Source organism: Thermobia domestica, chromosome 5 (assembly GCF_964235325.1).
Source record: "Thermobia domestica chromosome 5, izTheDome1.hap1.1, whole genome shotgun sequence".
NCBI classification, from domain to species: domain Eukaryota; kingdom Metazoa; phylum Arthropoda; class Insecta; order Zygentoma; family Lepismatidae; genus Thermobia; species Thermobia domestica.
In genome coordinates this window covers 176,317,132-176,332,656 of record NC_137458.1, presented here as the reverse complement: position 1 = coordinate 176,332,656, position 15,525 = coordinate 176,317,132, and the positions used below count along the sequence as shown (strand labels likewise).

At 35.0% G+C, this 15,525-nt stretch overlaps 1 protein-coding gene across 2 annotated transcripts in view; it reads left to right on the top strand.

Moving 5' to 3' along the window:
• LOC145686299 (tubulin beta-1 chain-like) overlaps positions 1 to 15,097 on the top strand; it is a 76,755-nt gene extending 61,658 nt beyond the window's left edge. For both annotated transcript variants that reach the window (XM_081759443.1, XM_081759442.1), the window contains exon 2: positions 13,533 to 15,097. In XM_081759443.1, the coding sequence (XP_081615569.1) occupies positions 13,692 to 14,810 (1,119 nt within the window). In that variant the 5' untranslated portion in view covers positions 13,533 to 13,691 and the 3' untranslated portion in view covers positions 14,811 to 15,097. The remainder of the gene's footprint in view (positions 1 to 13,532) is intronic.
• The last annotated feature ends 428 nt before the right edge of the window (positions 15,098 to 15,525 follow it).

Here is a 15,525-nt window from a genome sequence, read left to right as displayed (position 1 = left end):
TAATGTTGCTTTACTTCATTAGCTTTGATGTTCATAAACGAATTCATCCTTAAAATCAAAATTATTGTAGTAAAATAATGGTGTGTTCAAAACTTCCCCACGTAAGTTCAAATCTACTCCATGTTTGTTTCAATCTACCCCCAAGGGGGTACATTTGAACTACACCCCCTACACCTGTGCATAACATGACAAGTTCAAACAAAGTCCTTCATTTTATGGAAAATGTAGTTTATATTATATTTAGCATGGGCTTCAATTCTATAAGGAAATTTACTGAGTTTGAAAGCAAAAACGAATATCCGAAAACAGATGTTCAAATGTACCCCCCTCTCCCCTATATAGACTTAGGTACATGTTTTAGGAATTGACGATAACTTCTAATATACTCATATTTCACAAATAGGACTTTGGTATTGGAATCTGTGTGCCCCAAATAACATGAAACTATACTTAGGTGAAAATAGCAAAATTTGCACATTCGCGGTTTTGACATTAGACCGACGAATGTCATCTAAGACGTACCTGAAAGATCAAAAATAGTCCCCATCAGCATCGACGACCTTCTGCCAACGTTCAGAAAGGCCATGGATTCCATCGCGGTAGAACTTGGTGGAGCGTGAAGCGAAGAAAGTATCAATTGCATTTTGCACCTCTACTAGGGCATGGAACAGGTGATAATCGGACAATGCAATATCCGGGGAGTATGAGGGATGCAATAGTGTTTCCCATCCAAGTCGTAGAATGGTGTCCCGGGTCATCTTAGCCACGTGGGACTTAGCGTTGTCCTGTAACAGGAGGACCCCTTTGAGATTCAGAAGTGCTGGCTCCAGAGTTTTGAGTTTTTCTTGAACATGGCTCAACTACTGACAGTACACAGTGCAGGGTGTCTACTGGTCATGAAAGTCATGAAAGTCATGAAAAAGTCATATATTTTGCTTAGTAGTCATGAAAGTCATGAAAAAGTCCTTTATTTACCCAACTGGTCATGAAAATCTGAAATCTCAGAATATATTTTTATACTTCATACTTTTATACCTCATACTGCATGTACTGAAATAATTGTATCAGGTCAGTAATTGTGAGAATTTCCCCCACCAGTTAGTGCTGGCTAACTGGTACTTTACTGTCTTCCTAGCTGCTCCCCATTTCATCTTCTAGTCTCTGTAATATAGTAACAACTTTTTACTGTCCAACTTTCTAATCTCCTATTTCTTTACTTCTAAGAAATGTAAATTGTGTATTTTTGGGCCTTTAGACTTACGCAAATAATATTATTCGTTTGAGTTTGCAGATTTTAAATTTGATGATCTATATTTTTAAAACGAATTTCTTTTATAATTTGTTTTGTCTTTGGGCAGTTCTCTGAGTGCTTAATTTCAAATTTCTGCTAGATGGATAATTATACTCAGAATTAAAACTTCAAATACAGTATAGAGTGATTCACTGGCAAGAGCAGGCCCGTATTTAGGTAAGTGCTATTCCGTGCTCGACCACAAGGCGGCAGAATTTTAGATTCTTTCTTTAAGATTCACAATAAGTGATATTTAAGACTAGCAACCCGCATAGTTCGGATGCACCACTGATGGTAGGGTTTTATTATTACTAATGGTAAATTTTTATCGCCATGGTCATGAAAATTTGAACAAAAAGGTCATGAAAAGTCATGAAAAAGTCATGAATTTACTTTCTGGTATCCCAGTAGACACCCTGCAGTGACACTGATGCTCTGATCAGCTGGTAGTAATTTCCGATACACGATGCCACGAGCAGTCCACCAAACACTCAGAAGGATCTTTTTCTTGTGCAGTGCTGGTTTCTGCTGTTTTGAAACCGGTTCATGGAATACTAACCAATGATGACGGCGCTGTGACCTTCGTGCAGGACCAACTTCTCTTTACATGTCAACACCTTGCCCAGAAATGTTTCTTTCCTCAGACGAGACAGCAAAGAAACACAGATGTCTGCTCACGTTATCTTCTGGCCCGGAGTCAGATCATGTGGGACCCATCGACCTAACTTGTAGTGCTTCCCAAGTTGATGGAGGTGCTGCCGAATGGTTTGTCCATACACACTGAATTAAAGGCCCAGTTCCGTACATATCTGGCCACTGTTCGCCTCAATTGCTGCCTGAAGATCTTCATTTTGTACATGTGTTGGTCTTCCAGCAAGTAGTGCGTCTTCGAGTGTTTCGTCACCGTCGTTAAACCTGTTCAACCACCGCTGCACTGTCCGCGTAGTCACGACACCCTCACCAAAGACCTGACATATCTTCCGCCCCGCTGCAGCGATGTTTGACCCCAGTTTCAACCCGTACAGCATACACGCCCTTATGACGCTCCGTGGAGGTCCCATGTTCAGTCTGTCCTTAAGCAAGTTCACGGTGTAACTGAACTGCCGGAACTAGGCACTATGTTGGATATACCAACATCAACAACTGACCTTCGCCTTATTTCCATTCACATTCAACTCACGGTGTGAGGGCCAACTGAACATCGACCTTCACGGAAAACAACAGAACTTTCTTAGTTATCTGTAGGTATATAATATCTCAATTTATTTAATTTATTTTGTGGGAACGTCATGATTTTAATTGATACGGTCCGCAGTTTGAAGAATAATACTTCTCATTCAAAGGTTCATGATTCAAATAGAACAAATTCAAAACTTTTTGTGGCTCATACCTAAGGATAGTCTTACGTCCTTCTAGATTCTATAAAATAATTTTATTTATTTCACTCATTTATAAAAATCTTAATTGACACCCTCCCGAATTAGGCCGGAGAGCAACACCAATATCAGGTCAAAATTTGGAATCTGTTTCAAGTAGAACGAATGGAAAAAATTCGTGGCTAATACCTTGAAATATTCCTCAAAATTTACGAGATAAGACGAAAATACCTTATTTTTCATCTCGTCTCATCTCGTGGGCAACACTATTCATAAGTGTAGATATTCGTCGTAAATAAATGTCAATACATAATTCATTGCCAACCTTGGGCCATTTTCCGTAGGAATTCGCGTCAACGCAATGCAAAATTTTGGTTTAATTTGCACAGGGTGTCTATCGGTCACGAAAGTCACGAATGTCACGAAAAAGTCACAAAATCAGAAAACGGTCATGAAATTCATGAAAAAGTCACGAAATTTAGCTTTTGGGTCACGATTTTTTTAACTGTACAAATGTACGTACAGATTGGAAAATTTTGTTCTATAAAACGTCAAAATTCACCATCAAAAATGTCTATGGCCTGTTTTAGACGCTACCAAATCACAAGCAAAGTACGTTTCTATCGCATGGTTGAAATTTCGGCCAAATTCGCTCTTGAAAATGTTAGGAAATTTTATGATTTGGAAAAGAAAGGTCACGAAAAAGTCACTAAATTTCATTTTGGAATTTTAATAGACACTCTGTTGCAGTAATCAGCATGGACAAATTATCTGAGTCTTTGATCCCAAGCTTTTCCTTAAGTAGTTTTATAAGAAGATCAGTATTTACGTCTACAAAAGTATATTAGTTAAATGACATAGCTAATTACCCATGTGCAGTGATGTACATTTTCCGGAAAATTTTGAAACGGAAAATTTTTCAGAAAATTTTCGGAATATTTTCCGATTCATAAAAACATACTTCACTTATTCCTCCATTGTTGTTTAGCCGTAAAGTTTATTTGTAATAAATATTGTCTGAAAAAAAGTTTCATGAAGTGAAAATCTAACGATTCTTCATTTCTGCAAAAATGTTTCAAAAACTTCAATGTATTCTTCCCTCAGAAGTCACCTTTGATGACACAAAATCATATTTCATTTATTTAATATGCATTAGACGATGTTTTCTCATAGCTTTAAACACAATAAAATCGAAACATTTCTTCTTATTTTCTGTTATAAAAATAATCTTCATAAGGAACTGGAACTTTTTACGTTTTATGTAGTTTTTTCATTACATAGGCAGGCATATATGTGAAGAAATACTAAAATTTTCTATTTTTAGAATAACTGATAAATTCACAAAGGTTTCTTTTCGCTTTCGTGTTACATTTTAAACAACAGGATGGAATCGTACTCTACGAACTCAATTTATGTTCTCTGCATTTCACACACACACACACACACACACACACAGAGAGAGAGAGAGAGAGAAATCCCTATGTAAGTGTTTACTTGCCAACTCGAGATATTAGAAAATTTGCCAGTTCGCAAAAGCTATTTGGAAAATTATAATTTGTTGCTGTCTAACTTTCATCTACAGGAATTCAATTTTATAGTTCAATGTGCAGTTAAATATAGTGGAAAATTTTCCACCTAACATCACTATACATAATATTCAAAACTGTCCGGGTTATGACAAGTTTTCCACTTGTTTCTACATCATAATGAAAATTTTCCGATCCATGAAAATTCCTCACTTGTTTCTACAGAGAAATAAACTTTTCCGATTCATAAAAAGTTGCTTTACTTTTTGCTTGAAAATGGTGAAAATTTTCCGACTGATAAAAGTTTTTCAGTTTTCACATACACGACAGAAAATTTTTCGATTCATGAAAAACTGTTTCACTTGTTCCTACATAGTACCGGAAATTATCTGACTGTGAGCAATGAAAATTTTCGGATTCTTTAAACGATCTTCCACTTTATAACATTTCTATACATGAAGTCAATCAAATTTATGGTTAATGAGGCATTGTTACTTGATCACTGGTATTTGTTTAAAACGGAAAATTTGCCGGAAAAATATAGGGGAAAATTTTCCACCTCACATCACTACCTATGTGGCGCCAACTGATGTTTGCATTGAAGGTAATCCTAATTGTGCAGATGCGAACTATGATCAATGCATTCAATATTTTGTGATTTTTAATAAATTTCATGTGAGAACAAAACGATCTTCGGGCATAAATAAAAGGACACCTTTACAAAAGTCGCAGCTTGCCACGTTCAAGATTAACCGTGGATAACTTCACACTAACATGTAGCCATCTATTTAAACACGATAACCGTACACTGAATATTTAGTTATGAGCACTGGCAACATTGTTTTGTGGTTGGGTCCGTGATTTTCACTATGAGGTGTTGCAACATTGAAATCATTAGATTTTAATTCACAACCTAAAATGCAGGAAACGCATGTAATTCATTCAAATCTACAATCAAGTACCAAAGTGAACATACTAATCTATATATTATTTTTGCCATAACCTTCTGACATGACTGATGGTAATACAGTTTTTAGTATTTTGCAGAGAGTGTAGGCCTACTGTATTTTCCAGAGGGGACAGGCAGCTCATTGGTAGAGTGCTTACTTTTGGTGTGTGAGGTCCTAGTTCGATAGACTACCCAAGTAAGTTTGTGGTGAACAACATTATGTCCGTGAGTTTCCGCGGGGTACTCCCGTTTCCTTCCACATTCTCATTCCACTAATTATTCCATTATCATTCGCTTGCCTTAATCATTCATTAAACTGACGTTTGATTGGTGGCTTGTTAATGATCGAAGAACAAATGAGGCATTGATATAAGCCCTCTAACCGATGCATACAATTTAAAATTATGGGAGCAATAAACTTCTTTTAAAATTTATAATTTTTTTGAAGTAAAAGTGTAAACGCAGTTTATCCTCTTTTTCATCCTTACGATAGCAGATTTTTCCTGCCCTACACCAAGTGGAGTTTATAATCCGAAGCACATGTCTTCTACTGTACTAAAGGTATCTGTGTGTTGGGTTATAAATTCCATTTACACCACCGCCCACCCGTGTTTTCGCCGATCCCAAGAGGTCAATCCCACATGACTTAAGTAGCACGAAATACACTGCTTTCGTCTCTACAGGAAAAGTTTCCAAAACAAGACAACAGTCGTGTTCATGCTTAGAGGCAAACTCAAACATGGTTACAAGATCATCAAGAACTAATATGTATACAATGGCCTACTCAGTCACCAAACCTTAATTAACCCTAAGAAACATCTTTAAGCGTTAATGATTCAAAAATGAGAAGAACACTGACAAGATGTGACGAAAAAATTCTCCAGGCACACGTAATAAAACTTAGGAATCATTTCCAGTAACGAAAGATAAATGCTCGAATCTTGTAGCTATATAGAATATCTAATCGTCTGGGTGGGTGTTACAGAATCCCAGGTAACTATACAAAATAATATAATTCTTTTATTTCAAAATACTTGCCTTTCGTTGCTATTTTCTTCTTTTGTTCAATGGCAAATAACTGAAACTTTCTTTCTTTGTTCCAGACTTTTGTGGCTAGAGTTAAATATTTTATTTCATCTTGATAAAGTATTTTTTTTTTAATTTTCTTCCTAATTAATACCCAAGAGACAGTTGATGCTATTTATTTCTTCTTCACAAAATTAAATATTGTTAATGTATACTGGTGCTCAGTATTGAAAAAGCAACCATATTTCTTTTATTTTAAATTTTATATTTACACCATATTTCTCTCCATCATTTTCAATGTTTACCGACAATAAAAGTTCTTAACCTTCCAAGGAAACACGTACATTGCTTCATGAAATCAGCTAAAGAAAACAGGAGTTACCCCAAAATATAATCTTAAAAATACCTAAATTTTCCCTTACTCTTGTGATTAATATCATAAACTATAGGCTTAATTAAGGCCTGAAAGGAAATATACCTGATATATATTATGGACATTGGGAATTTCACACAGAAGTTATTATTAATACCTTTCATAAAATGAAATAAATTCATTCATTTCCTACTGACCAATTTCAACTTCATGCAATAGCCGTAAGCTTATAATTTCAAACAAAACACATTCTGTGTTTGACAAAATTCTAATTTGTACGAAATATTTCTTTACTCCCTCATTATTCGTCGATTACAACTCCAAATAGTGGAGATGATTGGGAACTCTCAAAAATGCAAGTACATACTATTTCTGCCAAGAGACATGTTTCTTTTTAATCGAAAGGAGGTGACTCCTCATTATTGACTTATATGAACCTCAAAAGGTGAGCATTATTGATTATCTGGAAATAACATACACACCATATTGTTCAAAATTGTGCAGTGAGGTAATTCAACCTCTACTTCTTAATCGTATTTAATTACATTTCGTGAGGATGATTGAGAAACCTCAAAGAAAATATACGCTATATTGCATCTAAATTGACTCATTTTAATGAAAGTTATCGAGAAATATTATTGTATTATAATATTTAAATAAGGACGTTTCGAAGTTCGGGGAACTTGGCCCCTTTTATGCGCTTATCATTTACCAATTTCAACCGCAAGCTACTTAAATGATCCGGATGGCTTAGATTCAAAAATATACTATGTTTTGCAAAATTCAATTAATCTTCACGTAGTTTCGCCTATACTACAAAACCGTACTGTGCGTGTAAGTGCAAACTTCCAATATAGGGTGGGTGTTGCTTGATTTCACTCCATGGTTCTTCATAGGGTTCAACCCCAAATAATAGGAGGAAACTACAAACCAATCTTTGTTAAACTCAAATACATTTTAGAAGAGTTATCGTGGAACAGGCAAACGAACACACTTACACAAAATTTCCGTTTGATAAATAATACATAGTTTTGAGATATTTGCTCCCAATCTGGCGTGAAGGAAAGTGGTAGTTTAGTTGGAGAAGGACGAGGTAAATTTAACGGGATACTTATTGTTTAGGGACTACAGGAATCGTCTTAGACTGTTTGGTCGTGGTTTACGTCATCTTTCGATCTAAACCAGATGAAGTTGGGGTGGTGGTGAGTAGAGACTTTCTTGTTCTATGTGTTCCATGAATAAATTTACATATAATGAGGTCATGCAAACACCCATGGCAATGTTCTCAATTTGTAGGTAGTAGAATTTGTTTCTACCGTCAAATTGTTTATAGTTAAAAGAAACTGAACTAGTTTGATTTGGAGTTATATGATGCACTTGTAGGGTTCCAACCGCTAAGGCTATGAGTGGGTAGCATATTAGCGTATAATGAAGTAATGACTGAAGTAGCAGCTAGCATATCTGGTGCTGCGGATTGGGTGGTGGAATATATGTGTAATAAATATCATTATTAGAACAACCCACATGATGCTTTATTTTTTGTGTAATTATGTTCTATTTTTTTTAAATTATGCTTTATTATGCTTTTTGTTAATTTCAGTCATTGTTTTACATTAATCGTGTATAATGTATAATATTTACTATACATTAAATATTCTAAACATCTTGATCTATTTATTAATATTTTATACAACCAGTTTCTTTCATATTTAATGAACTTTCTACTTAATGCACTATAAAGAGATATGTGTTACTCGAGTCAGCTCTTTTATCACTTGTGTGCGCCTTAGAGGTGCATATATACAGAAAGGGAAAGTAAAAGATGTCGCCAAAAGGTACAGAAAGTGCTCAAGTTCAAGAGGTACACATAACAAGATAGTGTGGAGTTCTGTACTATTAAAAATATTCATTGTTGGCGGAAACTTTTTTCTTCTTTTCCTTTCTTCCTTTTCTCCACATCAAAGGATTACACCGAAAAGTTTACAGAAATAAAAATAAGCTTTTCATTGTTGCATTGTTATCTTCTCAATGATTTTGCGTTGTAAATATTGGTTTTAAAAAATATTAATACAGTATGTTAAACTTACAGTTAAACAGAATTTTCCAAGAATTGTGATAATATTTTAAATTATGCTTTATGCTTTATTTTCTAAAATTATGCTTTATTATGCTTTTAAAATTAGTTTCTTCTGGACCCTTAAACAACCATAACCATGTTCAAGATACCAACCATATGTGTAAATTGCTATTATGCTTTTTATGCTTTTGGTTTGTCCTAATCATTATACATAAATACTACATTTCTCTTTATTTTTATTCATATTTTATTAATTTGTGTGATTATTTCTATATTTTCTCTTTCCATTGTTACTTTTTCCGTGTACTCTTACTGATAAACTCGTGCCATGAGTTCTATTTTCTCCAGCAAACTCTCAATCACGTAAATCTAATGCTGCTATTATGCCAAAATTGTCTTTCAGTCACTGGTCGTTTCTTTCATGTTTCCTTCCTTCTTATTACTTCATCGTCCCTGTCTGATGAAGTGATCTGGAAGAACTTTGCAACTGAGAATTTCATTATTTGTGTCCTTTTTAACTGATGAGGTTTAAACATATTTCTAATAAATTGTTTTCAATGCCCATTTTGACACTTATGTAGATTTACAAAGTCTTGTATGAGTTTTGAATAAGTGTCATAGTTCTGTAAGTCCAAACACGAGCGATAGTGATATCAACCCAAGAGAAATAAATAAATAAATAAAAAGAGTGCCACTTAGGAGAGATATATAAGTGATACGTATTTAAAAATATATCAAACTTTCCATTCCGAGTTATACTTTGATTTCACGTTGAAAAATGGCAGATTTCAATTTTTTCCCTATTGATATTTTCAGCTATAGTTAGTGCAGACACACAACTTACATCTCTTTTGAATCGCAGTTAAGTAGGTTTTCAGACGCTGTGTACTCATGTTTGTAGTAACTACAAGAGAAAGTAAGATAAATATATTTGCTCAGCCTTAAACAGACGGAAACTATTCTAGAAATTCATGGTCATATGCCAAGTTCCATCACAAAATTTCATTTATACTTAGGTAGTAAGACCAAAGAGAAAAACAAATATTGAGTTTGTGTGATTGAAATGCAATTGATTTGTAGTTGAGGACTTCCTCACATCCAAAGCAGTTCACTAAACAAAGTTGAGGAACAAAATTGATAAATCTTAATATCTTTGTATAATTGGAAGTTTTTGTACAAGGCCTGAGTAATATAAAATGAGAAAATGCTATACTGACTGATGTTAATTTAATTTTTGTGGATAAAATTTGTAATAGTATTATCGCAATCTTTATCCAAATTAACTATTTCAGTGTTGGGTTTGGAGTTTCTTGTTTTGACGCAATAGATCTCAAATACGTTTCTTTCGGTTCAAAGTTCGATGCGAGATAGTGATATCGTGTATTGGATATTTAGAATTTTGTAAATGCTTAAACAACCTTGAAAGAGCTCCTTTATCTTACCTAGTCTCCCTTAGATGCTTCTTCAGTTTAGTGTTTACATTCTTCTTGGTATTACCAAGTAACTAACTTTAATTTTTTTTCAATCAGTGTAAATGACAAATAAAAATATCAGGAAGGAAATCTATCTACATGTCTTCCTCCTTTCTTCCCCACCTTAACTAAATTTCCAATTGTTGTATCTTTAAAAATATTCTAAGCATACTTAATCCAACCATCTAGCCTATCATAACAGTTGGTTACTCCCAAATTCAGGGTACGTTTTAATTCTTTTTATAAATTTTTCGGCAGAGACACTAATCTATAGGCTTTAATGAGCATGTTGATTCAAATATTAGCTTTATCAACCGAGGATGGGCGGACTTTTGTGTACAAAGATATTACCAATAGTAGGAACTAATAATAATAGATTGAATATTAATGGAATTTGTTATGGCATCTATTAAATATAAAGTTCAAAAAATTAAATTTTCTTTATTTCTTTCTTCAATTTACTACTACTACTACTACTACTACTACTACTACTACTATTATTATTATTATTATTATTATTATTATTATTATTATTATTATTATTATTATTATTATTATTATTATTATTATTATTTGGTCTAGGAATTAATTCGTGCGGTTGGTACGCACACATTGAAGCTGTAGTACAAACACAAAATACATAAATACCTTAAGAAAAATATTGTCCATCGCTAGCCACCACTTTCGCCCACCTGTCAGGCAATGTACGCATTCCGTGGCGAAAGAAGTCCTCATGCTTGGAAGCGATCCAGTCAGAGACCCATGTTTCGATATCTTCTGAAGAAGTAAACCGCTGTCCAATCAAATCGTTGTTCATGCAAATGAACAAGTAGTAGTCCGAAGGAGCAACGTCTGGTGAATACGGCGGGTGGGGTAAAACCTCCCATCCGACATTTTCTAAATAGGTTTTGACCGGTTTTGCGACATGTGGGCAAGCGTTATCATGTTGAACAATAAGTTTATCATGTCTGTTCTCCCATTCTGGTCGTGTTCTGGCCAGAGCTTGCTTCAAACGCATTAATTGTCGTCGATAACGTTCTCCATTCATAGTTTCACCCGGTTGCAGCAGCTCATAGTACACCACACCTTTCATATCCCACCATATGCACAGTGAATATCTCGTTTTGGTTGTGATGGACCTGGTTCACCTGGTTTCACCCAGGCCTTTTTTCGTTTAGGGTTCTCGTAATGGATCCACTTCTCATCACCCGTAATAATTCGATGCAGAAACCCCTTTCTGCTCTGTCGTTGAAGCAGCAATTCGCAAATGGTTTTTCGTCTTTCAACGTCTCTGTCTTTCAATTCATGTGGAACCCAATGTGACATCTTTTGAATCATTCCCATGGCTTTCAAGCGTTTGGAGACTGTTGTTTGATCAACGCCTAATGCTGCTGCAAGTTGTTCCTGCGTTTGACACGAATCCTGCTCGAGCAATGCTGTCAATTCTTCGTCTTGAAATTTTTTTGGCTGTCCAGCTCGCTCTTGGTCTGCCAAGCCGAAATCACCACTTCTAAACCGTGCAAACCACTTCTGACACGTTCGCTCAGCTAGAGCATGGTCACCATACACTTCCACCAAAATACGATGACTTTCAGTCGCACTTTTCTGCATGTTAAAGTAATGCAGCAGGACACCCCGCAAAAACACTTTATCAGGCACAAATTGCGCCATGTTCACTTAACTACAAACTGGTGTTGTTGACGCTTTAATCCACTGCCCTATACTACGAACGATACGCGATGACAGGGGTTTGCAACACATGTGTGGATACACGGAACTATGGGACGCTCCGTTCGTTGCGCCATCTCTTGTCCACCCGCACGAATTAATTCCTAGACCAAATATTATTATTATTATTATTATTATTATTATTACACGAAGCAAAATTCTTCCTATAGAGGATCAGCGTATCATCTGCATAGCGATATTTGAGGAATTTGAATTCCGAATTTTCCAAAATATTAGTCTCGAAATCATTAATGATAATATTAGCTAATAACAGAGGAAAGAGGCTCTCCATTGCTAAACCTTCTTCCTGTCCATAAAAGTTACCTTCGAATTTAAAATAATCGACCTTCGTTCTGTTGATAGACTTCTAGGATCTTCGTGAGTTAATGAATTTACTTGTTCTGTCATTTTTAAGTGCAAATGATAGTTATATTAATAAGAACAAAGTTGAACATACCAACTATATTTATGAATGGCGTTTTTAATTTATCATCATTAACGTAACGAACGAAAAAACAAACATAATTAAGTAGTCAACAACAGGCTCAACGAACACTACCCCTGTTTACTTCAAGACTACTAGTAAGATGAGTGTAAAGGCTCAGCTATTCCAATGAATGGCAACATGTTTACTCTATCTTTCCAATGAACGTATCTTGTAAACAGTGACAATATTCACAATATTATCCGAAGATAAATTGAATATGTACTCAGTGAATAATTTGTACAATTTTTAATTATTTTGTTCACAACTCATAATATTTAACTGCTTAGAGCCAAACACCCTCTCCCCCTTATGTACCCTCATCCTTTGTTCTGGTCAAAGTTTTGAAATCCATCTCTTGATTTTGACTCCATTGTTGCGAATATTGTCGCCCTATCCTGTTGTTCCAATTTGTCCCTACTAAAATATATTCGAAGGATAGGAAAAATGTGTTGCCATCTCAACCCAACTCATCTTAACTGCAAATATAAACTCCAAAGTGTTGTCAGAAGTATACGGGCAAATCCATTTAAACAAATCACACACTGGATGGAAACGCCCAGAAATTATAGGCCTAATCGATATGCCATCTTCGTGTAACTTAGGTACTCCGTATAGATAAGGCAGACCCACTCAATTTAAGTTTCTTTGTCGTAACTTCATCAAATATCCAGAATTCGGAAATAATGATATTAACTTTCTTTATTATTTTCGGTAACGCATCTAAATTAATCTTTATCGTATAATTCTGATTTTTTTTTTTTAAATTTATCTAAAGCTTGTTCCTGTACTCATTTTTATCTTTGTCGGCTTTCATGCAACAACAATTTCTTTTCAGCCAAACAATTAATTCCCTAAGAGCAGATCAATCTTTGAAACATGACCATGTGTAATTACCAACAGGACATTTGCATTCAGATTTGAAAATTTTAATTTCTGTTCCATCTTTGAAACAGAGCCTTGCTTTTCCAACCCATTTAATGAAATCCTTAGCGAGAATGTTCCTAGGTAAGAAACTGTTCGCACCGATATTTGACCATTTCGTAGAATTTTTTGAGGCACCTGTAAGTAGGTTAGGTTCACAAAATTATTTTCTAGCACATTATTTAAAGAATGATTTAGGTTATTTGGTTGGTCCCAATGTGTCAGATCAGTTATGATATTAAATTATGTTCCTTGTGCACTATAAGCAATTTCATTTTTTCTCTCTCTCTCTCTCTTTAATTCCAGTTCTGGGAGATTATTTCAGACGAACATGGCATTGATCCAACGGGGAAGTACATTGGAGAGACTGAGTTGCAATTGGAAAGGATCAATGTTTACTACAACGAGGCATCGAAAAATAAATATGTCCCACGTGCAATTTTGGTGGATCTTGAACCCGGCACAATGGATGCAGTTCGATCAGGACCTTATGGGCAGCTCTTCAGACCAGACAATTTTGTCTTTGGACAAAGTGGTGCAGGTAATAATTGGGCCAAGGGACATTACACTCAAGGCGCTGAACTACTGGAATCTGTTCTCGATGTTATTAGGAGAGAAGCAGAAAATTGTGATTGCCTTCAAGGGTTTCAACTGACACATTCTTTGGGAGGGGGTACAGGATCTGGGATGGGTACACTTATTATTTCACAAATCAGAGAAGAGTATCCAGACAGAATTATGAATACTTACTCCGTAATGCCATCTCCCTTAGTATCCGATACTGTTGTAGAGCCTTATAATGCTACACTTGCTGTACATCACTTGATTGAGCATACAGATGCTACATTCAGTATTGATAATGAAGCTTTGTATGATATTTGCCTTCGAACATTACAGTTAACTACTCCAACATACGGTGATCTAAATCACCTAGTTTCTTTGACTATGTCGGGAGTAACAACATGTCTTCGTTTCCCAGGGCAATTAAACGCTGACCTTCGAAAATTAGCTGTTAATATGGTTCCATTTCCTCGTTTACATTTTTTTATGCCTGGATTTGCCCCTTTGACATCACGTGGTGGTATGCAATACCGAGCCGTCACAGTTGCTGAACTAACACAACAAATGTTTGATGCTAAAAATATGATGGCTGCTTGTGATCCACGAAATGGGCGCTACTTAACAGTTGCTATTGTATTTCGGGGAAGAAGCGTGGCTATGAAAGAAGTTGATGAGCAAATGCTTAGAATTCAAAACAAAAATAGTATCTACTTCGTTGAGTGGATTCCCAATAATGTTAAGACTGCTGTTTGTGATATTCCTCCGCGCGGTTTAAAGATGTCGGCAACGTTTATTGGAAATAATACTGCAATTCAGGAAGTTTTCAAACGTATTTCGGAGCAATTTACTGCCATGTTGAGAAGAAGAGCTTTCTTACATTGGTATACTGGTGAAGGAATGGATGCAATGGAGTTCACAGAAGCTGAATCCAACATGAATGATCTTGTTTCGGAATATCAACAATATCAAGAGGCTACAGTGGCAGAAGAAACTGGAGTTCAATGGGATACAGATGCCGATTAAGAGCCAAGAATATTCTATTGTTATGGGCGTATGTTGTAGAAACATATACCAGGGGAATTTATTTGCAGTGTATAAGAATAATTATTACTTTCATAATACGTGTTGTTACACTTACCAGTAATAAAAGAAAGACAGTTCAAATCTAATATTTCTCATTTCAGTGTTTAATCACGAATGATGCAGTGTGTGAATTTTCTATTTACTTTTTTTCTGGCGTTTAAAGTGTTTCTTATTTTTATCTGTCCCTTCTGTATTTTAAAAAAAGAAGTAAATAATTAAATAATGTATATATTCGCTTTTTATATGTGAAATTTCCTGATTAGTGGTATTGGACATTAACATTTTCTGGTATCGACATTTTAGAGTATAATTACTTTTTTCCAAAGAGAGGTGTTAAGATTTCAAAGAAAGTAGAGTATTTATGTAATTCAATCAAAAACGTAGGCTATTACACAAAATATAATATTTTCCTTTGTAACAGGAATAGAGCAACAACTAGGGAAGTGCTTACTTATATTCAGCATCACGTAGGTCTATAAATGTTCTATCATTTAAGTCTGTCTTTAGCTTATGTCAAATACTCTTTGTACAACTCAAAATAAATATATTCGACATATACACTTCTCTTGTTTTCATGACGATATTGACTTTGTAAAATATATAATTTTTATGCTAAGGAAAACACATTTCAGTAAATTTAGGTTTTCGGTTAGTT